The 26571-nt window shown below is 33.9% G+C and overlaps 1 protein-coding gene and 1 long non-coding RNA gene across 3 annotated transcripts in view; one reads left to right on the forward strand and one right to left on the reverse strand.

Annotated features, from left to right (window-relative positions):
* Positions 1 to 21727, forward strand: part of DNAJB14 (DnaJ heat shock protein family (Hsp40) member B14) — a 42069-nt gene extending 20342 nt beyond the window's left edge. For both annotated transcript variants that reach the window (XM_074343319.1, XM_074343323.1), the window contains 5 exons: positions 9214 to 9399; positions 10832 to 10926; positions 11744 to 11853; positions 12682 to 12854; positions 16802 to 21727. In XM_074343319.1, the coding sequence (XP_074199420.1) occupies positions 9214 to 9399; positions 10832 to 10926; positions 11744 to 11853; positions 12682 to 12854; positions 16802 to 16926 (689 nt within the window). In that variant the 3' untranslated portion in view covers positions 16927 to 21727. The remainder of the gene's footprint in view (positions 1 to 9213; positions 9400 to 10831; positions 10927 to 11743; positions 11854 to 12681; positions 12855 to 16801) is intronic.
* LOC123616480 (uncharacterized) lies at positions 1 to 26555 on the reverse strand. Its single transcript, XR_006724477.2, has 3 exons — positions 26369 to 26555; positions 373 to 501; positions 1 to 131 (listed from the first exon to the last, which is right to left on the reverse strand). It is a non-coding gene; the product is annotated as an uncharacterized LOC123616480 (long non-coding RNA).
* Positions 26556 to 26571: the final 16 nt, after the last annotated feature.

Below are 26571 nucleotides of genomic sequence, written 5' to 3' on the forward strand. Positions count from 1 at the left end.
CAAGCTGTTTATTCTAAGCAAAGACTATAGTTTTTTTGTTGTTGTTTGTATAAGAGGTAAGTATAGATTTACTGCCCTGTAATTGCCAAAAGACTTCTTACAGAAGATGGGAACCACTTGTTTTCTATTTCCTATAAGAACAAAAAGAGAGGAGGTTATTGGTTTAAGGAATTAAATTAGATAGAAGAGATATTTTCATTTGTGTCTTTTGTAAAGCTTCAAAAGCAACAGCTTACTATCAGAGAGGGTAGACTAAATTAACTCTTAAGTTTATGTGGCTCTTTGTTCTGTAGTTAGGTTTGTGAGTTTCTCAAAGAAGGGAATATTTTATTTACATCTAGAGAGTGACTTGCATAGTATATATAAACATACCTTAAAAAATTTTGAATGAAATGGATCCTTTTCCTTCTCTCTGATGTGGATATCTTCAAAACATACCCAGTCTACATCGTATTCAAAGACTCTCAAGTATTTCAGAGACTATTTGAATAGTACCCATGCCTGTTGAAATATATATGAATATAATAACAAGGGCCATGAATTAACTGTTTATGTGTTTTCTTGATAAATAATGATGGATTGGATGCTATTGTCTGCACTAGGTCTGGTAGTTCAGTATTCTTAACATCTAGAATGAATCTCTAAGAACAAAGAGGGTTCTACCCTATGGGCTAGTTCTTGTAGACAAATATGTAAGAAAATATGAGGTAACTTCTTACTCAAAGAATTTGTAATTTACAAAGTGGGGACAAGTCTTACATAGAACATTTGGAAAAATAGTAAAACCTAACACTTGACAAGCATTTTATATGTTTTCATTCCTGTTTTTTAAATTTAATGTGTATTAAAAATCTTGTGAAATAGTCAGGAACCAATTTCATCATTTCACAAATAAGAAAATTGATGTTCAGAGAGATTAACTGATTTACCTGGGATATCTCAGAAGATAGAATGTAGCTGAGTTCAGAACAAAGATGTCCAAAGAAAAGTCAGAAGGATAAAATAGAATTTTAATCAAACTAATTGGAGAAGCCTTCATATAATAGGCAAGAATTAAGAGTTTTCTCAAGAGGGGTATGATTTTTATGGTTAGAGAAGACAGAAGATGGCAGAAACTTGGGTATGAGAATGAGAGAGGTGATTTAAAAATCAGTGAGGACTTCCACTTTAAGGAAGATGGAAGAGATTTACTTTTCTCTGTTCCTCACATTCAAGTATAACTGAATATTAGATAAAATAAAGCAAACTTAAGAAAATGGAAAGGCAAAGGGAAGAAGGTAGACCAGCTAGGGACCGTGGGATCCAAAGAACAACATGGCAGTTGTTTGGGATTTCACTTTCCTTTTATCTCCTAGACTGGATTCTGGAGAAGCAGAACACCCGGAAATACCAATGAACGCAAACACTTCCCAAGAAAAGCCTGCTCTTTCTAGCCAAACAACCAGGAAAAGGGCAACCTAGCAAGGCAAAACTTTTAAGCAGTAGCCATTCTACTCTACCCAAATAACACGAAAAAACTGGGGCCACACCTACACCCCCACCAGCAGAGGCTAAGTAGAGAACCTAGACTGTCACCCTCTCCAGGCTATAATGAGATGCCCTCATCTCCCCACTGGGGTAATAACACAGAAGATTGAGTAGGGAGCTGGTACTTCCACTTCTGCCTGGCAGTAACAAGGTATCCGTTTCTCTCCCCTCCTTTGGGTAGTGCCGTAAGTGGGCTGGTGAGACAGTCAGGACTTTTACCATCATCCAGAGGTAAACGTACCATATCCTTGTGTTGCCATTAAAGCCTAGGGAGCCATAATGAGGCACCCCTTCTCTTTCCAACCAAGGAGATACCAGTGGAAGCTTGACTGGGGACTGGAAATCTCATCCCTGCCCATCAGTAATGAGGAGCCTCTCCTTTCAGATGTCATCAGAGGCCAAGGGGGAAACCTCAACTTCTCCTCCCACCTGGGAATAACAAGGTGGTATTCTCTCTTCCTGCACCATGTAGGACCATTTAAAAAGAAGCTTTAGATAAGATCCAGTCTCATAAAACTTCAAATGATCACATTTCAGTTGAAAATCACTTGTCATACTAAGAACCAAGAAAACTTCAAGCTGAATTTAAAAATTCAATCAACAGATATGCACATAAAAATGACAGAAAAGTTAAAATTGTCTAACAAATATTTTAAAGTGTCCATCATAAAAATGCTTCAATGAACAATTACAAAGATGCTTGAAACAAATTTAGAAGAATAAGAGTCTCAGCAAAGAAATAGAAAGTCTGAGCAAATAAACAAAAGGTGTAAAGAATCAAATGGAAATTTTACAACTTAAAAATACAAAACCAAAATATGACACAACCTTGTAAAATGACTATAAATCAATAAAAAATTAAAAAAAAAATAAAACTAGCAGTGAATGGAATAAACAGCAGAATGATGGAGAAAAAAAAATTAGTGAATAGAAAAATAGACATTATCCAATCTGAACAATGAAGAAAGTAAACTGAAAGATAAAAAAGAACATAACTTCAGGTATAAGTAGGACTATGATGAAAGATTCAACATTTTTATCATAAGGGTCCTAGAAAAAGAGGAGAAAGAGGGCATAGCTGGAAAACTACTCAAAAAAATAAAGGTTGAAAACTTTACATATGTGGCAAAAGATATAAATTTAATATAATTTGAGATGTTTAAGGAACTCCAAAGAGATAAGTCCAGTGAAATCCATACCATGACACATAATAGTCAAACTTCTGAAAACTGAAGAGAAAGAAAAAAAATCTTAAAAGCTCAAAAGAGAAATGACACCTTACCTATAGGGGAAAAGCAGTTCAAATGACAGTGAATTTCATGTTAGAAATCATGCAGGCCAGGAGGAAATGGTACATTTTTCAATACTGAAAGAAAAGAAACTGTCAACCCAGAATTCTATACCAAACAAAAATATCTTTTAGGAATGAAGGAGAAATCAAGATATTCTTCAGATGAAGGAAAAAATAGAATTTGTCATTAGCAGACCTACCCTAAAAGAATAGCTAAAGGAAATTCTCCAAACGAAAGAAAACAATAAAAGAAGGAATCTGAAGTATCAAGAAGGAAAAGAGAACATCGTAAACTAAAATATAGATAAACGCAATATACTTTGCTTCTCTTGACTTTGTAAATTATGTTTGACATTTGAAGCAAAAATTTTAACATTCTTTGATATGGTTCTAAATGTATGAAGAGAAAATATATAAGGCAATTGATTATATTACAAAAAGGGAAGCATAAGGAATGTACGGAGAAGTAAGGATTTCACAGTCCACTTGAAATAGTAATGCCACCAGTAGGCTGTGATAAGTAATGTATATAGGATATACTATCTAGAACAACCACTAAAAAACTATACAAAGACATAGACTCAAAAACACTAGATAAATCAAAACGGAATTCTAAAAAACTGTTCAGGTAACTCAGAGGAGTCAGGAAAAAGAAAACAGAACAGAAAACAAAACAAAATGGCAGACGTAAGCTCTAACTTATCAGTAGTTATGTAAGCGTAAGTGATTTAAATACATGAATTAAAAGACACATTGGCAGAGGCAGAGTGAATTTTAAAAAACATGTCAACTATATGTTATCCATAAGAGACTCATTCCATTTGTAGCAGTTAGGCTGAAAGTAAAGAGATGGAAAAAGATGTTATCATGCAAACATGAATCAAAAGAAAGCAGGAGTGGCTATATTGATATCAGAGAAAGTAGAATGTAGACTAAAAAAATTACCAGAGAGAGGCATTATATTATGATAAAGGGGCAGTCCTTCAAGAAGACATAACAATATAAATGTGTATGTACCAAAAACCAGAGATGCAGAATATGTAAATTAAAAATAGAACTGGAAAGGGAAATAGGCAACTTCACAATTATAGTTGGAAACTTAAGCACTTTTCTCCGAACACTTGATAGAACAGCTAGATAGAAAATCAGCAAGAATAGAAAAGAATTAAACACCACTATTACCCAACAAGACGTAATCAACATTTGTAGAACACTCCATCCAACAACAGCAGACCGTAAATTCTTTTCAAGTTCTCAGAACATACTCCAAATTAGACCATATCCTGAGTCACAGAATAAACTTCCACCAAGTTAAAAAACTGAAATAATACAAAGTGTGTTTTGACCACGATGGTATTAAAATAGAGTCAATAACAGAAAGATAATTGGAAAATGTTCACTCACTTGGAAACTGGACAACACACAGAAATAATCTACAGGTAAAAGAAGTCTCAAGGTAATTTTATTTTAAAAAGCACATTAAACTGAGTAAAAATTCAACATATCAAAGTTTGAGGGCACAAGGGAACCAGCTAAAGCAGTGCCAAGAGGAAACTTATAACCCTAAGTGCATATATTAGAAAAGAGGAACAGCCTTCATGAACCTAGAGAAAGAAGAGCAGAATATACCTAAAGCAAGAAGGAAGGAAATAAACGTTGAGAGTGAAAATCAATAAAATTGAAATCAGAAAAACAATAGTGAAGACCAGAGAAACAGAAGAACTAGTTCTTTGAAAAGATCAATAAAATTGATAGACTGACAAAGGGAAAAAAGAAGACAGAAATTGCTATTATCAAAAAATAGCATCAGAAACAAGCATACAAACCCCACAAACATCAACAGGATAATAAGGGAATACTGCGAACAGCTCTACACGTACGTTTGCAACTTAGACGAGATGGACCAGTTTTTTTGAAAAAATGCAGATAATCAGAACTTAGTCAGTTTGAAGTAGATAATATGAACAGCCCTAAAACTGTTAAGTAAATTAAATTTGTAATTAAGAAAACTCCCCCAAAGAGATCTCCTGACTCAGATATCTTTGTTGGAGAATTCTATAAAACTTTTAAAGAGAAGGAAAGATTTCCCAATCCATCTTACAAAATAATTATTACCCTGCTATCAAAGACACTACCACAGAAAAGAAAAGGAAAGAAAAGAAAAGAAAAAAACTATAGACTAGTATCCTTCATGGAATAAACCCAAATATCCTTAACAAAATATCAGAATTAAGCAATCTTTAAAAAGAATTATACATCCTGAACAAGCAGAGTGTATTCCAAGGGTGCAGAGCTGGCTCACTATTTGAATATCAGTCACTGTGATAACACTATTTTAATAGGCTAAAAAATAAAAATCTAACCACGTCAGTCAATGCAGTAAAAGTGTTTGAAATTTTTCACCATTCATTCATGATAAAAACTGACAGGAAATGAAACAGTGATGGAAAAATGGGAATAGAAAGGAACTGCCTCAGATTGATAAAAGAGCAACTATAGAAAACCTTAACACTATACTTAATGGTGAAAGACTGACCACTTTCCCCCTAAGACTGGGAACAAACCAAGAATGTCCCCCTTTCACCACTCTTACTCAGCATACGGTTGGAAATTCTAATCAGTGCATTAAAGTGAAAGAAGGAAATAAATGGCACACAAATTGGAAAAGAAGAGATCAAACTGTCCCTATTTATAATAATATGACTATGTATAAAGTCCCCAAGAATGTACCCCCCAAATCCTAGAACTGATAAGTGAATCCTGCAAGATTTTAGTGTGTAAGATAAACACAAAAGTCAATTTAGAAGTGGTTTAGTGCATTTCTGTGTACTAATAGTGAACATGTAGACACTGAATTTAAAAATACATTATTGTTTACAATCACACACACAAGAAATACTTAGGAGTAAATTTAATAGAGCTTGTATAAGATTTGTATGCTGAAAGCTATACAATACTAATAAAAGAAATCAGAGAAGATCTAGATAAATGTAATGATACATCATGTTTATGGATTGGAAGACACAGCAGTAAAGATGTCAAGTCTCCCCAAGTTGATACACATATTTAATACAATTCCTGTCAAAATCCTAGCAAGACTTTGTAGATAAAAGGAAGTTTTTTCTAAAATTCATATAGAAAGATGAAGAACCTGGTTAAATCAAAATGATTTATTGAGAGAATCAAGTAGGAGCAATCAGTGTACTTGATTTTAGGACCTACTTTATAGCTACAGTTATCAAAACAGCGTGATTTTGGCAGAGAGATAGACACATCAGTGGAACAGGACAGGGAACCTATGCAAATATGATGAAGGTGCCGAAACAATTCAGTGGAGGAAACAGGCTTTTCAGCAGACGGTTTTGAAGTAGCTGTACATTCATAAGCAAAACAACAACAAAAAAGTAACCTTTACATAAATCTCATGCTTTATGTAAGAATGAATTCAAAATGAATCTTGAATGTATATAAAACAACACTTTTTTAACTTTTAGCAAAAAATCATGGGAACAAATCTTCACAATCTTGGGCTATGCAATGATTTCTTAGATTTAACACCAGACAGCTTATAAAAAGAAAAGTAGGTAAGTTGAACTTCATCAAAAAAATTTTCATAGCAGAGATGCTATGAGGTGGAGGAAAAGACAAGCAATGAAATAGGAGAAAATATTTCCCAAGCACACATCTGACAACAAAGGACTAATATCTAGAATATATAAAGAACTCCCCAAGCCCAAAATTTAAAAAGCAGACAATCCAATTAGAAATTGGGTAAGAGACATGAAGAGACATCCCATTAAAGACTATATACAGATGGCAAATAAGTGTATGAAAAGATTTTCAACATTATTCCTTAGCCATTAGAGATAATACAAAGTAAAACCAAGATGAGATATGACTACACATCTATCAGAATGGTTAAAATAGAACAATGGTAACAACACCAAATACTGGTATGGATGCAGAGAAACTGGATCACTTGTACATTGCTGATGTGATATGACATGACCTAGTCACTCTGTAAAACAGTTTGGCAGTTCTCACAAAGTTAAGTATTCAGCTAACAGACAACCCAGAAATTGTGTTTCTGGGAATTTATCCCAGAAATGAAAATTTATGTTTACATATCAACCTGGACATGAGTGTACAGTTTATTTGTAGTAACCAAAAACAAGAAACAACTCAGATGTTGTTCAGTGGGTGATTAGTGAAACAAACAGTGGCACTTCCAGACTCTGGAAAACTACTCAGCAATAGGAAGGAATGAATGGGTTACTTAACAACCTGGATTGATGTCCAGAGAATTATGCTGATTGATTTTATTTATATACTTTATTGTTCCATTTATATAGCATTCTTGAAATGCCAAAATTATAGAAGTGGTTAATGGTTGTGGGCAGTTAAAGAGGGGACGGAGTAGAAGGAAGTGGGTGTGGTTATTAAAGGGCAACCTGGGGATGGTGATGGAAATGTTCTGTGTACTGATTATGTCAATGTCAGTGTCCTATCTGGATCCTGTGCTATAATTGTATAAGATACGATCATTGGAGGAAATTAGGTAACAGGTAGAAGGGATCTCTGTATTACTTCTTACAACTTCATGTGAATCTAAAGTTAACTTCAAAATAAAAAGTGTAATTAAAGGAAAACGAATAAAGTAGAAGATATATTTTAGTGAAGTAAATGAGATGGAAATGTATTTTGTAATGCTTTGGAATACAAAAATAAATTTTAGTTTTAATTCTTTAGATAATAGGGAACCAAAAATCTTGATTATAGGTGTAGCACAAAGTAAATGAATAGAAAATTACTCTAGGCACAGTGGATAGAATAGTCTTATACATATAATTATGAATTATGACAGTATTTCAAAAATATCTTATAAAATATAATGTTTGAAAGTGGTTTTTTTAAGGCAAAGCCTTAAAAATAGAATTGAGTTGCCAATAACTAATAGTTTAAAAAGTAACAACATTATGAACTTGAAATAGTCCTTTTAGTATATAGAGGTTAAATCCTAAAATTGTTATTACTGGAAGTGCACCTTTGGCAGATACTGCTAGATCGGTTTCTTTTTTAGGTATGGGTTAATACCTTGGCGGTGTTTGTATATGCATTGCTTGGATTTCTGATTATGCTTTCCCACTGGAGCAACATTATAAATGACTGCTATATTTATGAGCCATAGTCCTATTTTAAAGTCTGAAGAAAGTTTTGGACTGTCTCCTCAGATAAATGGACAAGCCACCTTATTTTTTCATACCATTGGATTCAAAGACCACCTGAAAGCTAGCTCTGGATCAGAAGAAAGGTTCCAGAGAATCTTTATATAATTAATTTCACTGTGATATATAATCACCCAAAACAACTACCTAATGAGCATTTATTTGCTTGCACAGTACTTATGGCAGCTACCACGTGGGATCCAAAAGCTATTTTTAAAATAATCCCATATTGCAAGAGGCTTATGATCTAGTTTAAGAAGCAAGCTGTATTTATGAAATGATTAATTATTGAAAGTGTCAGAATAAGGATAGGGTAATCCCTGCTTTTAGATCAAAGCATTACAGCTCTGTGAATTACCTCAAGAAGACATTTTGGTAATTAATGTACTCTTTTGGACACAAGAGTATGAGATAGGAAATAGAATTCTTCATAAACAAGTACACAAAATTAGCAAAATGAGATAGGAAAACTAGAGACTACATGGATTTGTTCAAAAACAAATTCAGACTTTATGTTAGACCCCGGGGGTATTGCAGTGAAAACAGACACGGCCCCTGCCCTCGTGGAGTTTACAGTATTAAGAGAAAAATTGCTCAGGAATAGAATGAAGAATCCCTTATGCTGGGCTGCAGTGTGCAAAAAAGGTTTATGGTATAGGTTGCATAGCGTTTACTTACTGTGCTAAAATACATTTGACCTTGAATAAGTTTCCTAACCTTTTTGAGCCTCAGAGAGCGAATCTTTAAAGTGGGGATAATAATGGATAATGCAATAAGATACTGGGTTCCGAGCCCAGCACTCGGGAGTTACTGCAGTTATTATCGGTTTGAATGGCACTAATGAATGACTAGATTAGAGTACTAACAAAGAAAGAAGCAGGATATTAGAGGTGAAGCACAATAGTAAGAAAGCAGGTGGACATTCCTTTATGGTCAAGGCAATAGGAAGACTAGTATAAAAAACTGTATTGGGAGGTAATAATAATCCATGTAATTACATGCAATGTGTAATACTTTAAAAGAAATTGTTACTGTTTTATTTTCTTGATTAGCCTCAAGTAGTTTTTTATTGTTGTTGTTCAATAAGTAGCTTTTAAATGGGGTAGTCTCTTTTAATAAAAAAAAAAAAGCTTTGCTTACCTTACCAACTTTCACTTATTACTTTTCTAGAGATTGGAAACGCATATGCTGTTTTAAGCAATCCAGAAAAACGAAAACAGTATGACCTCACAGGCAATGAAGAACAAGCATGTAATCACCAGAACAATGGTAGATTTAATTTCCATAGAGGTTGTGAAGCTGATATAACTCCAGAAGACTTGTTTAATATATTCTTTGGCGGTGGATTTCCTTCAGGTATTTTAATGTTAGTTATAAGTGTTGTATTTTATGAAGCTAGAGATCCTCACTTCCAGTTAGACTATTTAGAGATAAATCTACTTTTTCCCTGACATCTTATAGTATTATGATCCTGTGATGGTTCTTCATGAAGATAGAAAAAAAAATTATACTTATTACCTTTACTCTAAGTCCACCTTTTTTCCTAGGACATATTTTAATTTTAAAAAGATATTCTATATTTTATATAAAGCTGAAGAAAGGATGTGTAAGTAGAAGATCTGGTGGCAATATCATAGTTAAATGCTGTGACAATTATAGGAGGTAACCTATACTTTGGGTAACTATTTGACATTGGTTTTCTGAAGATCTTTGTAAATATTTCATTAATAACATTGTAGATTGCTAATATGGATATATGTAGAGGTACTTTCCGATGAAATACTCGTGTCTGAGTTATAGGCTATATATAAGGTAACTGGGTTTTAAAAAATTATATTAAGATAAAAATAGTTATCTGAACTAGGCTATCAAAGTAAAATACTGTAGAAGTACTACTAAATGAATAGATTTTTATAGTACCAGCATAAGCAGTAAATTTTACTTACATTTACTGTGAGTTTCTTGTATGGAAATTAATTTTCAAGAGTAGCTACTCTGAGGTGGTTAAAATTGTAGCTCCAGTCTTGTTTACAGCAGTTATGAAAGGTGCTAAGTTAAACATCCCATTCAAAATTAGGAGAGTCTTTATGAATGTAGCAATACAGTTTGGCCTGCTAGCCCTGGCTGAATATCACTGAGAAAGATTGAGGTCATTGATAAGGCATTTTGTAAAGCATCCTTGAAAGAGGATGTGTAAATACAAATTAATGACTAAAAATATACCCTGAATTTTGACACATTAAGATACATAATTACCTATCACAGAAAAATTATTCAGACTAATAATTTTGACTGAAAATATTTTAGGAATAACTAGAAATCTTTTAGGTAATAGTGAATTTTCTGATTGTTGAAGTCCTTTTGTTTGTTTTAACATAGTTAATCAGTGGTAGCCATCTCTGGTTGGTCACCCTCTTTGAAAACAATTTGAATGTCCATCGAAAAGAAAATGTTTGAAAATTGTGGCAGAAATTGATAAATGCAGAAAGTAGAGTTTCAGATTAATGATCCAAGGTTTCTGAAAACAGCTGACCACAGCAAAAATCCTCTATGTACTCAGTATTAGGGAGGGACTCAATTCAAGTTTTCATCAAGAAAGAACTTCCCCTTTACTTTAAGAGAAGAATCATTCTTGGTTTTGTCTACCCTCTACTCACAAGAAGAGGCATTCATTCCTCAAACATGGATTGTTTTAGTAATTTTAAAAATTAAATAAAAATATAATAGAAAATATAATTTTTCTGATCATGATTTCCTCCCTAATTTAACCTTGCTTTTAATTTCCTAGGTAGTGTACATTCATTTTCAAATGGACGACCTGGTTATAGCCATCAACATCAGCATCGACACAGTGGACATGAAAGAGAAGAAGAAAGAGGAGATGTATGTTTATGATATGATTAGAAATCTTAAAATTGCAAATTTTAACTCAGGAAAAGCAATTAGAGTTGTCTGAAAATAGGACAAGTTGTTTTAAAAGGAAGTAACGAGTTTTCTTCTACCAGAGGTGTTCAGTAGAGACTAGAGAACCCCTTAGTTATGTTGGGGGAGCAGGGGTGGAAGTCAGGGTTGGAGGGTGGTTGGGCAGCATGACACTTCACATTTGATAGTCTGTGATTCTAATGAAGATAAACCTGCAGTGTGCATGCTTTGAAGGTAAAGTTTTATTGCTGGTTCTAAAGAATTTAGAATTAATACAAAAACTTAAATTACAAGTCACTTTCCTTGTTCTAATGCAATTATACCTAATTGCATATAGCAGTTAAATTACATGAAGTAGAAAGGTAAATGGAAAAGGCAGTAGACTAGAAAGTAAAAGATCTGGGCCCCAGCTCTCCCACTCTCATCAACGTCCATGATCCATGCTCAGATCCAAGGTAAAAATAGTTTTGCAAGCTACTGCATATTGATAGAGTCTGTATGAGAAGAAGAGAGAGACAGAGGACTTCCACATCTGTAAAGTGAGATGAGGTTATATCATTGTTGTCCAAATCAGGATCATGATCTCTAGGTGAAGAACCTAGAAAGTTGTGTTTTTAAGAATCACCCCCAGGAAGTTGGTATGATCAGGCAGATTTATAAGCATTGAACCAGATGATCTCAAACGTCCTTTCTGCCTCTGAAAATGTATGACAGCTGTTGGATTATTGACAACTACAGTTATATTACAATCTGTTATTCTTTGATGATTTTTTTATAGGGAGGTTTTTCTGTGTTTATCCAGCTGATGCCCATTATTGTATTGATCCTCGTGTCATTATTAAGCCAGTTGATGGTCTCTAATCCTCCTTATTCCTTATATCCCAGATCGTAAGTAGCTAAGTGAAGTTTTACGAAAAGACGAATTGTTTCTTGCCTAGCTTCATTTAAAGGGCCTGTTGCTCTCTTAAACTTTTAAGTGCCAAATCTTTTACTACTACATGTGTACCTGATTTAAAAGTCTCTAATTTTAAAAATACTCAAGCAATAAATTCGTATTTTGTTAGTTTACACTTCTGTTCCATTGTGAATAAAGACAGAAGTGCTATATTAGAACTTGATAGCAATTTAACGTTAACAGGTAGTATGTTGACATCAAAGACTTTAGAAGACAAAAATAGAATTGTGATTGATCTTATGTAGATTTGTGTCATTAAAGGGGAAATGACTTCACTCTTCTGTCTGTAAAATATTGATTAAATAAAAGCAAATATTACTTTTTTGTTATATGAGGTAGTTTTCCATAATATACATTGTATATAAAAGGTCAGGACATATAGTACATTTAATGCAGCATCCATTCTAAAAGACTTTAGTATAATACAGTGGACATAAAGGAAACTGTAAAATCAAAATCATATTGCCAGTGATTTTTGTAATATTAAAAAATAGATTGGTCTAAAATTAAATAATTTATTTCTTCCAAATAAAATTTGTACTAACTAAAAATTGAGAGAACTTATAAGAACATAATATATTAAAATGATTGCTTTTTTATGACATGAATGGTAGTTTTAGGTAATTTGAGATAATGTAAATACTTGATTACCTATATTAACTTTTAATTATTTTCAATTGTTTTTGTTAGTTTGGTTTGTAGTAGCAAATCAGAATGTACAATTTTAATTAAAAAATAATAATCAAGCATTTCTTTTACAGTGGATCAGGGCAAACGATTAAAATGCAGACAGAAAACTTGGGTGTCGTTTATTATGTCAACAAGGACTTTAAAAATGAATATAAAGGAATGTTATTACAAAAGGTAGAAAAGAGTGTGGAAGAAGATTATGTGACTAACATTCGAAATAATTGCTGGAAAGAAAGACAACAAAGTAAGTTTATCAAATGTTTTAACATTTAAAAATTTATTCAGGGTCTTTGGAATTGATTACTGTGTATTTCCCTACTCAAAGAATGTTATAGAATTGCCTGGCACATACTCGGAGCCCAATGCTTAAATGAGACCATATGTTTTAATGTGCATGTGGTCTTATAATAGTATTTGGGACATAGCAAGGACTTAATAAATGGCAGTTGTGTGCTTGTTGTTATAATAAATATTTGGTGGAATAAGTGGATAATACTAAATTTCATTGTATTTACGACGTTGTCAATTGTGGCATGCATCACTATTTTATGTACCACTAGGAAAGAAAAAGATCCTGGCATAAACTATGTCATCAGTTCTAATATACATCCTGTTTCAGATTTAAATTTGAAGCTCTTCATGAATTCACTAATTCAACATGGAGCACTTAATGTACAATGAGTTTTGTTGACATTTCATTTTCCTTTATTTTGTATGGAGAGAAGTCCTAGTGAACTCTTAATCAATTTGTTTAGCCTTTTCCAGCCTCGGCTGTCTTAATTAAGCAGTTATACCTATAAAAAAGTTGACATTAAGAATCTGCCAAGATGCTGCATGTGAACTGAGTGTTAGAGTTTTTTGTCTTTCTGACTGTTATGAATAATGTAGACTATATGGTGAAGACTTTGGAATTAAACAGACTAAAGTTGAATCCTACTCTGAAAAATTTCAGCTGAGTGATTAGGAACAAATAGTCTAACGTCTGTGAATTTATTCCCTCATATATAAAATGGATAATGATGATGATGAATGGGAAGAGGAAGTAACTGTAATTTAAATACCTATTGTTTCAGTCACTGTCCTAAGTACTATATATATATATATATACACATACACACACACATATAAAGTTATTTAAACTCCACAACACTGTGAGGTTATTACACCTACATTATTTATGAGGAAACTGAGGCAAAGAGAGATTAATTAGAACTTGCCCAAAGTCGTCAAGGTAAACTATGATTCGAAACCAGTTTGTTTCAGAATCCAGCACTGTGCTCCACAGCCTTCTCAATAGTACCTAACTTTATGGGCTTGTTGTGAAACTTAAATTAGGCAATAGTTAAAGTGTCTCATGTGTAGTAAATACTCAGAGAATGGGAGCAGTATCATTATCTCTTACTCACCAGGGAAAATTTGATGAAACTAACCTTGTGTACTTCTAAGAGAGTCCTCATCTCTAGCCTTGGTTTCTTCATCTATATACTGCTAGTTAGAGGCGATATGACCTCCTTGGTTTCTAAGTCTGGGTCTGTGAATCAGTCTGTTCTCAATGTGGAGAAGATTAGACTGGTGGTTTTCAACTGGGAATGATTTGCCCCTGCCTCCCAGGGGACATTTGGTAACAATGTCTGGAAACTGTGTCAGCACGGCAGGGATGGGGGATGAGGTGGTGGTGGAAGGGATTGCTACCAGCATCTGATGGGTTAAGGCCAGGGATGCTACTAAATATTCTTCAGTATGCAGTACAACCTCCACAACAAGAACTATCTGGTTCCAAATGCCAGCATTGCTGAGGTTGCGAAACCTTGTATTAGCCGAAGGTCTTAAGGAAGTATTTACCACATTTTATTTATTTAATTTTATTTTGCTTAATTTTTTGATCTGTAGTACTTTGCACAATCCTTGGCACGTCATAGTCATAAAGTAAGTTTTGATGGCTATGTGAGCAATTGGATGAATAATGAATGAATTCATAAGAATGAATGAACGAAAGACCTGCTTATTTTGTGTTAAAGAATGGCTAGCATGTTAGATAAAACCATTTTCAAATACAAGTTCTACTCCCCAGCCAAAATGGGTGATTTTTGGATTATGCATACTTACCTTCTATTACCTTAAATAATTGGGAATTGACTGCATAAAGAGAAAGAAGGACGGGAAAGATACTCATTTATGGAAGAGAATGTAACATTATGATTAAAGTGTAGGCTCTGGGACTGCCTTGCAAGATCCTGGCTCCACCAGCACATTACCTAGGCGAAGTTACTTAACCTAAGGCTCAGTTATCTTATTAAATATGGACCGGATAATATATATTAACACTTAGCATAATGCCTTGCACCAGTAAGTGTATTATTATTTATTATAATTATCATTATTTTTTACTCTAGCCCTAGCAAACTAAGTGGTTTTGCTTGGCATAATTTAGTTTCACCTTTTAACAGTCTGGCAAGGTAAGTATCACAATAGGTTTCATGGACGCTTCGGTCGATCTTCTGTCTACTATACCACATTATCTACAGCTATATTGTACACATTTATACGTGTCTTTCAAAGTTATTAGCAGAAGTTTTAGCTAATTCTGATTTAGTAAGTCATTATTTACAAAACAACTTGCTTGTGTTCAAGACTATTAAAACAAGACAAAACTCTTAAAGACTAGAGAGACGTGACAACTAAATATAGTGTGTGATCTTAGATTGGATCCTGAATGGGGAGGCAATGGTTATAAAGGACATCAGGACACCACTGAGACAATTGGCAAAATCTGAATATGGACTACATATTAGATAATGGTATTATGTCATTGTTAAAGTTCTGAATTTGAAAATTGTATTGTGGTTATATAAGAGAATGCCCTTGTTCTTGGGAGAAACATGCTGAAGTAATTAGGAATGAAAGGTCATGGTGTCTGCAACTTACTCTCAAAAAGTTCTACAAAATAATAATAACTACCACAACAATAACAACAACCTTTATTGTAGAGAAAGCTAAAGCAAATTTGACAAAATGAGAAGAATTGATCAAGGTAAAAGGTCTGGGAGTGTTTATTGTGGTACTCTTAATTTGGGTGTACATTTGAAATTTTCGAAATCAAATTCAACAAATTTAGCAAATCTACAGGTGAGGAATTTGGATACTCTTGTCGGGATTTTTCTGTTTAGAGTCACTTCTAACATTCTCTAATGTCTACATTGGTAAAATAGGTGTTCTATAAAATACGAGCAGTAATTTGAGGTAATGGAAAGAGTATTAGGCTAGAGTTGGAGATTAAGATTGGAGTCTAGATTCTGCCATTTCCTAGCCCTGTGAACTTTGACTTATCTACCTCATTAGGAAAGAATTGTATGCAAACAGATTTTACAAGTGCCTCATTTGTAAGTAAAAGAGGTGGAGTGATTCTGATTGAGTTGTTAAATCCTAACCTGATCATTTCTGAATGATCCTTGCAAATAGAATACACTCGTATCTGTGTATTTTTAATGTGGTCCTATCTGAAGTCCTCTAATTTGGCCACTGTTTTTTAAATCTTATTTAAGAGCTCCCACCCTTTAGAAGTGTTAACTAAACAGTGAAATGGCTGGGACTAACTGGAAAATAGAAATAGTTCCCTTAGGAATGTTTGATTTCTAATCCGTTCATCTTTCTTAATTAATGCTAACCACATATTGAAGGAAGCCTCAAAGATACTTATTTGCTAAATACCACTACTATGAATGTAAAGCAAGCTTTTTTCTCTTTTGTGTTCCTTTAGTAAGTTTATTATATGTGTTTTAAATCAGGCAAACCCAAAACAAGATTTAATTTTTTTCTACTCAGATCTTGGCAGTTAATTGGGAACCTTAATAAAAGCTCATAGCAAAAACAACTACTGGCAGTGTTGAATTGCATATGATACCTTTGGGATAAGAGGTTGAGATGATGCTTTAGAGCAGTAGTTTTTAAACCTCTGAGCACAGGAGTGGAGGCAAGAAAGAGTTGATAGGACACTATCCTTGTTTTCTAGAGCAGCTCTGCATTTGTTTTACATGCTAGGCTTTCAAATGGCTTTTAGTTCTAGTACCCGGATTTCTTTTTTTAAAAAAGTCAGTTAATAGAAATATATTGAGGGACTCATATGAAACATCATCTGAGTTTAAACAACTAGGTGATCTAAATTCTTACTCTGCCAAATATTTTTGTCAACAGAAACTGATATGCAGTATGCAGCAAAAGTCTACCGTGATGAACGACTCCGCAGGAAGGCAGACGCCTTGAGCATGGACAACTGTAAAGAACTGGAGCGGCTGACCAGTATTTATAAAGGAGGATGAACTGGAATTTGTTTATATCTTTTAGAGTACTCTTTATTTTTTCTGCAAGTAAGTTTAGTTTCATCTTGAGAGCTAAAGAAAAAGATACGATGTTGAAAACTAAACTGAACAGTTGGTCCCTGAAATCTTGGACTGTTTATGACCTACTGGCTCCTTTAAATAGTAAGAAACTGAAAACTAAAATGAATATTTTAGTTATGCTTCTGCAATTATTTTCACTTTAAAAGCTTATATGATTCCTAACTAAAAATGTCTGAGAAAGGATCATCACACCTGTAGCCGTTCCTGGTTTTAGATTCTCCATTTTTCCCTTGTCATGTAAATATTTATGGAATGATCATTTTGTGTATATACAGGTTATTATTGCCTTTTTATTTAAATTCTTTTGGTGTTTAGCTCCATGAGACACTTCAGTTTAAATTGATGGAATAAATGTTGTATGACAAAATTACATCTACCTTGTCAGATGTCAAATGTGTGGAGTTTACAATGAAACTTTATCAAAAAGAAAAGAAAAAACAAAAGCTGTTTAACTTTGTGTAAAATCTTGTAGCATTATCAGCTTAGAGGGAATTGATATTTTTAATATTGCCATTATATTCCAAGATATATATTGAGATAAATGAACTGGTGTAAAGTATCAGTTTGCTATTTATTTAGTTTTATGAATTGCTAAGCCATGCATAGAAATGAAATGCTATACTGATCGATTTTAAAGAAAATGAGGAAATGGCTATATAAATACTAACCAAAAAGGGTCTTCAACAGTAAATTGCAGTTATGTCATTTGCAATTCCAATAAAAGGCCCCCAAATGTTCCTATGTATGTCTTTGAAGGCTGCTAAATTTTATGAAGAAAAGGGCCTACCTGTTTTTCCCCCATGGAAATTTGCAGTTTCTTCTTAGTGATCATTTAAGCAGGATCCAAAAGTAAATGGGTTCTTACTATTGCCTAAGTAATAAGGAAAATTACTACTAAAATGAAGCTTTGTGCCTTTTAACTTGATTGCCAACTCTTAAACATATAAGTAGATTACAGCACACTTGATCAGAGCATGATCTGTTTGGCCATATGCAACAGTGAGCAGAAATACAGCAGCAGGTAGAATAGTGATTTATAGCAAGTTATCCTTACAAAAATTTGAGCTGAAATCTATTCACCATTGAGTAATTCAGTTAATCCTATAGGAATAAGCTCCTTATAATTAAATCCATAATATAAATTTAAAAAATCAGCTGGAAATTGAAGTTTTTGGTGCCTGTATATTGAGTATGAAACTGTTTGATTTCTAGTCTTCTAGGTTTAACAGTGGTTAATATTTTAATGATTTTACTTCTCATTTAATGGAACATGAACACATCTTTGGTAATTTTTGTGTGTGTGAGAGAATGCTAATTAGAGTGGCAGTGTTCTTTTATTTAAAGATTTTTTTTCCTGAATATAGTTAATTTATAGGATCTGTTGAATATAACTTCTAAAATGACCATTCTTTTTTAACTGTCCTCTTGTATTGCCTTTTCCAGGTAAATCAATAGAAATGCCTGATTGAATTAGTTTAACTAAACAACATTCTGTCCTAGGAAAACTAGACAGCTTAACCAACTTTCTTTTAGAAATGCATCCTAAAAAAAAGTGTGCTTGAAAGAAAATACAATTTAAAGTATTTTCTTGAGCCTATAGAATGAGTTTCTAAAAAAATGTCATAGCATTCTAATTAACTTTAAAAATTCATATGCATCAGAAAACTTAGATAAAAATTTAAATGAAATTTCAACCATTTATTTTTCCAAGTTTGATGGAAAATTTACACTCTTGTGGTTGATGCTTATGTGAATTGAACTCTTGTTGACTGATTCTTTTTCCCTTAATCCTGACTTTAAAAGGGACAGATGAAGTTATTGAGTTAAGTGGAGTTATATATTGTGAAGTCATACATGGCTTTTGGACAGTATTATATTTCAGTTGCATTACATTACATTTCATAAGTCATAAAATGTGTTTGATAAAGTAAAATTTTCAAACAACTGTGGGAAATGACCCGAGTGCCTGACGATTTAAGCCACGTGTGAAGTATGCAAGTAAAGCGTAAGTTCTTAATGTGACTTGTATCATGGTGCAAAGGCCCATCCAAGTGTCTTAGAATTTTGAGTTAATTCTACGAAGTAGGAAGACTTCATTTCAGCTATCTTGAGGTGTAAGATTTTTCACATTTGTTACTCTTGTAACCAAAATCACGGCATTTTTCCATCTTATTTTTAGCTACCTGAGCTTTGCAATTTCATTTGTTAATTTGTACTGTTCATTGTAATCACTGCCTAAAAGCCCTCTTTTTTTGAGTATTGCTCTACTAGCTTCTCTAACTGGTATTTTAGAAGATTGGCAGCAGTTATATTTATTAATGCTTTACATTTTTATCCCTTTTTAAACACACCCTGAAACATTCTTGTCCTTATGAGGATTTGGGGGAAAGTAAATAGTACCTTTTCTCCTCCTCTTTTGAGTCCTTACTTCCCAAATAGACAGGTGCTAGTCATTTGTAAGTTCTGGAATTTTGATCAAATCTGAGAATTTAATACTCAGCAATGAGAAATAATAAGTGAAGACAATATATTTTGGTAACAGACTGCATTTGAATGCTTAAATAAGTATTTGTTTCATAACATTACATTATTCTTTATGATTTATAAAGATTTGGTAGAAAAAAATATGTCCTTAAGGCATATATATATGTCAGTGCATTATTAAGCCACTCTGTTTTTATGTCAGTTCAGGTGTTCACAGGAACGGAAAGGTAGAATTCCAGCTCTTTACTTTAATTGCACTTTTATGCTTAAGTGTTCTTGTTAAATCTTTAGTTATACTATGTAAAAGTTACTGAGATAAATGATTAACGTCTTGATTTCCCTTTGTTGATCTGTAATATTTTTAAATGCAATCATTATTTAACAAATGTGACATGTTAATATTACTTAATAATGCATTTTTGCATATTTAATTAAAAAATAAATCTCCCACCTGTGTTAAAGCAGTGAAATATTTCTTGATGTTGGCCTGAGGACCAAATGAGCCATCTTTTAGTTAAGTATTAGGTCAAAGGACCAAATGGTTCAGGAGAATTTGTGCATTTATTTAGCTTCCCCATGTGAAGTTTGCATTCAATACTACTCATACTACTATCTGTCTTTATACTGAGTGAACCTACTGAAAGGGCATTCATAATCTTTTTTCTTAACTGAACAGAAAAACTTCTGAAAATGAACAATAAATCTTAATTTTAATCTTTACTAGATAGCTGGAAAACCTTATCTCTTGGCCACATTGGACTACTGCCTAGTTAAAAATCCATAAAGTTCTCTAAAACCAGTAAAAAAGAAAAGAGAGTAGTCTCAAAATAACTTCCAAAGTTTAATTCTAATTTTTAAGTTCAAGGAAAAAGTGGGTAGAATGAGGAGGTTCAAGTATTCTTGTATATTCCTTTAATAATCTGGCAGGCAACACAGTCCTAGAATTCAGGATTCCTTTTTCATTTTATTACTATTAAATAGTTTCATATAAATGGAAACATTTTCCCTCAAAACGTTAATTCAAAACATATTCCTTATATTAAGGATTATGTAACCACATTTTTTGTAAATTCCTTGTGTGTAACTTTCCTGTCAGTATGTGATTCCTTTTCCTTTAATTTTATTACCTGCTGGTTTTGGGGCCAATAGATTTGTGAATATTCTGTGGGTGTGTCCATGTATAGGTATGTGTGTGTGTGTGTATGTATATATATATACACACATACACACACATATACATATATATATATATTTTCCAGCTAATACCTCAAATATGTGATTGTTTAATATATACCACACTATGTTTGCATAGAACAGGGCTTCCATTAGCAGTGGATTTTCTTACTTCAAACTTTGAAATCCAGTCCACAGAATTTTATTGGTATGAATTCTTTCTGTTGATCTTTTTCATATTTTAAAACAGAGATTCCTATTATATGGCCCATACTTCAAATATAATTGTATCTTTCTATATATAGCAATTTGGAAATATGTAGGGGTAAGAAGTGTTTCTTGAAATAGTTTAGTAAGTTACTATTAAAAATTGGGATTACTGGTTGCCAAGGCATCTGGTAACTGCATAGCAGATGAAATCCGGCCTGAATGTGAGTCTCATCACTTCACAAGAGTTGGGACGTTTTAATCTGATATTCTACTTTGCCACTTAAGAGCACCACTAAAATAACAGAAAATCTTCAGTGACATTGGAGTATTTTAAGCATCAATTTTAAAAAGAATTGTTTTGGATTCTATATGGATGGATGACTATATCAATGAGAAGGAAACTCACACATACATGATGCTTTTGTAATTTATCTGTATTAAGAAATGCTTCTTACCTTTTTTGTTTTTTCAATTTTTGGATTGCTACATAAGACTTTTTCCATTTAAAGTTTAGAACGTGTGTTTTTAAAAGCTGCAAGTAATTTTCAAGGTGAGATCGAATTTTAATGGAAGCCTTGTATAAGTTAAATAAGTGAAACTGGTAAAGGAGATCTTACTTTGTAGACAGTCAAGATTATACAATTAGATTTAAAAATGAAACGTCTGATTTGTAAAATATTTAATGTTATATCAGACTTATAAAATAAAATTTTCTGTGTGAGAACTGTTAAAGAAAATGCATTTGATTTTTAATGAATGTTCTGCTGAATAATTTATGATGAATTTTTTGTCTTTCAGTCTTTGCAGTTTATCTCAGTATATGAATAAAAAGAAGGTGTGTTCTCACTGTAAAGGATTTGTTTTTATCATGTTTTATACCCTTAATGTCCTTTCTTTCATTCATTCATCCATTCAACAAATGTATGAATATCCCAGGCAGTGATATAGGAATTAATCATTGAACAAGACAAAAATCCTTATGAAATTTACATCTAGCAAGGGAAATAACTGTCAAGTAAATAAATATAACCATGATGAATGCTACAAAGAAAATTACAAGGTGCAACAAAAGCATATAACTAGAAAACTTAACTTACTCTGGGAGGATCAGGGAAGGTTTCTCTTAGAAAGTGAGCTTAAGCTGAAACCCAGAAGATGAGGTAAGTAGGAGTGAGGTGAATGTTAGATAAGTATTTCATATGGAGTGTGCTAAGTGATAAAGTCATAGAAACTTTACAGAAGTGAAAACAAACTTGAATGATTATGGCATAAGGAAGCCAGGCCAAGTTAGAGAATTAAAATAAGATTAAGGGCCAGATCCCATGAGACCACATATAAACTATGATGATGGTAATTGGACACTATCCTAAGACAGTAAAAAACCTTTTGAAGATTTTTAATGAGGGAGTTAACAGGATTAGTTTTGAGTTTTTAAAATAACATTTTAGTTACTGTGCAAAGAAGATTAGAGGACAAAAGTGAATGTAGGAAGGACAGGGAGTTATTGTCAAAGGAGAGATGATCATGGATTGGACCAGAGGAGGAATAGAGATGGTGACAGATTTTGAGATACAGTCCAGGATGTAGAATCAAGAGAATCTGATTGATTAGATTTGGGATAAAAATGGAGGCAGCAATTAAAAACTTTCCAAAAATTTGATGATGAAAAGAAGTAGAGAAAAGGGATGGTAGCTGGAGGAGGATGTGGTTTCTACAGAAGGCTTTTTTTTCAATTATTGTTTATTACATGAGAGGCCTTACTGATTCTTTTTATTCTGATGGAAAAAGGCAAGCAGAAAGTGAAAGAATAAAGACAGAGAAAAGAGGGATAATAGCATTAAGCACCTGCTATTCCAGAGGATATTGGAGCCATTGCAAAGAAGGAAGAATTACTTTCACCACCAACATTCTTTCAGAATGGAATATACAAGGGCTGGGTGCAAATGCAGACTTGTAGCATTGGTGGCCCGATGTTATAGTTTGTATTTTATTAACGAAATAGGCAGGTTATGTAAAGTTAGGGAGGGGAAGGATGATGAGCAAGGGTTACAAAGAATGAAGACAATTTGAAGGAATCATTTTCACTGAGTCAGCTGACTAGGGTCCCAGGTTGGTTACAGAATTTACAATCTGTTTAGTTTTGTGTATTTTCTCCAGCTTAACCCAGCAGCCTAGGCATAGGCCTAGAGAATACAACTTATTTAACTCATCCAAATTTGGGGTTCTGTCAGGCAGGAAAGATGGTAGGGGAGTTTAAGACATTGACAAGTGAGTGGTTTCACTGCTTGACTCTTGGATGTAAGCCAGAGATGGAGGGAATTAGTGATTTCAGACTGCCTAAGTCCAGGTTGTGATGACCATGGGTGATAGTATAAAAGAGAAAGTTATTTTATAGACTGTATAATTGTATTTTCAGTGGGCTAAATCCCAAACCACAGCCAGAATCAAAATTTGTAAGACGTTTTCCAACTTTACCAGTCTAATTGATAAAATTTCCATTTTTGTATGTTGGAGAATCAGCAAGACTCTCCCTCTCATGAGTTTGAATACCAGCTAGAATTTTCACACAGCCAGTGAAGCCAGCATAAATCCAGATAATTGTTGAATTTTTGATAGGAAAACAAAACCAAAAAAAAAAAAATTTGAGAGCTCTCAACTGTATACAACTAAGAGAAGTTTAAGCTAAAGAGAAACAGAAACAAAGGCTCTGATATAACAGAACTTCAACGTGTATGTTAACTATATACACGTTAATTATATAACACATGTTACATAATATACTAACATGTTGTGTACATAGCCAAAGTAGCAAATTTGTATAATGAGATAAAAATTTTTTGTGTGTATGAATGTGTACAATTTCTCCTAGTTTCTTTCTGAACCTCAGAGATCATCTGGTAGACCCCACTTTAGCGAACTGGCACATGATGCTGATAACCTTTTAGGTCAGTAAATATTCCCCTTAGTCCTATACCAACAGCAGTGGTATCAATGGGTAAATGAAAACAGATCAATCTGAGTACATAAGGAATTCTGTTGACATGCTATAATTTGGAAACCACATTTGGAAATGAAAAATCTTACTAGATTTTTCAATTTGCAGACCTTGTTGTGTTTGGAGATCTTGAAAAGTTGTGCTCTCCCTTTTTGCCACTAAAGAAGGAAAAAGCAATATTTTCCAGGTCAACTACCATTTCGTAAGGTCATTAAGATGGATAATTTTGTTAAAATGAAAAGTAGTGCCTCAGAAATTAGAAGTTCTTGCTAGAATTCATATTTTTATTTAACTCTAAACTTGGGGGCAAATAGAGGGAGGGTACAGAGGAAGTAAGTTATAGTCTTAGTCAGGGCCAGGGCTAATGGTTTCTTTTAATCACTTGCATTCTACTAATGTTGACCAAGTACCTACAGAGTGCAAGAAACATAGGCATTGTATGAAACTGAAAAATTCTAAACGGTGACCCCCTCCTTCTAGACCTTATGGTCTCATTGAGTAAACAAACCAAAACTATGGCACATAATTATGCACAAATAAATATCAGTCATTCTTGGTAGTATATAGTGGTATTCAAAAGAATGTGATAGGTGAGAAGGTGTTATAAGGAAACAAGATTTAAACAGCTAAGGTAGAAAGTAGGTGAGAAGGTGTTATAAGGAAACAAGATTTAAACAGCTAAGGTAGAAAGTGAAGGGGTTTAGAACATGCCACCCTAAAATATGCTACTTTTGAGCTGAAAGCACTAAGAAACAGCAGGTGCAGGAAGGTCTCTCTCACCTCCCACTTTATACTTAAAGGCTTGTCATAAAACTTCCCAAGAGAAAGGTACCCTCCCTTTACCAGAAAGAGAACATTCTCATCACCAGATGGGACTGACACCAAAATGGATGTGTGCAAACGAACCTACTAAAATAACCCTTATTTTCCATTAGTTTATGCCATATATTTAATAGTCATTATCCTACAATTTACTGCCCCTAGCCCAAGTCCCCTTGTCTCATTCCCACAATTTTTTGTTCTTTGTGTAAAATTGTAAACTTTGGGGCCAAATGGCTTCTTTGGATCTTCATTTTCCTTCTGAAGACTCCCATGCACATGTAAAAAAATTAAATGAATTTGTATGATTTTCCTGCTGTTAATCTGTCAATTTCATTGTTAGGCCCAGCCACAAAATCTATGAGAGTAGACGGAAGTTTTTCCTCTCCTACAAGAGAAATAAGCATTTTAGAGTAAAGGAACCTCAAGAACCAGTGGGGAAATAAAAAGTAATTTTGATGTAAGGGTGAAGTAATCAATGTGGCTGGAGTATAGGAATCACATTAGAATGCATTTAGAAGTAAATTAGAATGATATACTAGTACCAGATTGAGGAGTATGTCAACTATTGTCTGTAGAGGTATTATCACTGAAGATTTTTGATCAGCAAAAATGTACCTTTTAGAAAGGTTTAACTAGGCATTATTAAGTGGCTATTGATATAGTCTTGCTGAATAGAATAATGGTTTGAATGAAGAGTTGAAAAAATATAGTGTAAAGTCATTGTTAAGGAAGGAAAGAGCAAACATGGTAACTGACTTGATGGAATCGTGGAACTAACACAAACAGAGATCAGGAGACACAGGTTAACTGATGGTTTTGGAGCTTTTGAGTTAGCACTGACAGACTTGTATGTAAAAAAAAATAACCAATATCCAACAAGCAGTTGAAAATGTGGACCTAGGATTCAGATGAAAGGTGGGGATTTAGGACTCACATTCTCAGGACACTGTAGAAGAGAAAAACAGCAGAGAAACCGAAGACAGGCTTTACATGCCTTCACTTAAGAGTTAAGTGACCAGAGTAGGTGAGGAGCTAAAATAAGTGCAGTATCCTAGAAGCTAAGAAATGAAAGGAAGGAAAAGGAAGTGATCTTCAATGACCTCAGTTGCTGTGGAACTGTCAGGCTCACTTGTAATGACTAGCAGTTCATCTGCAACATCTGGGAGCTTTGTAGTTATGGGTATCCAACTATTTTCACGACGTTTTGGGCTATAGTTAATTCCTTGTGCAGTTCTACTTTTAGGGATTGGCGTTGAAGATCAGTCGACCTCACTTTCCTGCGGCATACTGTAGGTTTTCGTTAAATGTGCAAACAAGGCACCAAACAAAAAATAATAATAGGTAGTCCTTAAAGGCGCAGCCTTCTAAGACAAGAACCAGTGAAAGAAGGTTGTCCAATGTCTGCATATGTAGAGGCTCGAGGTGCACACATAACAGAGCACCAGAAAGCTCATGGCTCCTGGATTCTATCTACACCAAGCCTTGGGTCAGAGCATCGGGGCAGCACCCATGGGAAAGCCAAAAGAGACTAAGAAATTGGGATCAGAAACCTATGGACCTGGGACTTCTAATCACCGGCAACCTGGTGCTTGCTGTTCAGCATGTAACACCACCCCTTCAAATTTCTTCATCTACAAGAAGATAATGGTCCCTTAAAAACGAATAAAATGTATGCACCCTCTCCGAATAAAAACGTCTTGCTTGCGTTTTCCGGGGATCTTCAGGGCTCGGCGAGCTCCTGGGAATCGTGATCCAACAGCCGGTGTCCTGACGTCCCGACTCCCGAACGTCCGGGTGTCCACGCAGGCGCAGGGAGCATCCCAGGTGGGACGTGCGGGCGCCACGCAGGGCTGCGCGCTCCGCTTCCGCAGCCCCTCCCC

The sequence above is a fragment of the Camelus bactrianus genome, chromosome 2 (assembly GCF_048773025.1).
Source record: "Camelus bactrianus isolate YW-2024 breed Bactrian camel chromosome 2, ASM4877302v1, whole genome shotgun sequence".
NCBI lineage: Eukaryota > Metazoa > Chordata > Mammalia > Artiodactyla > Camelidae > Camelus > Camelus bactrianus.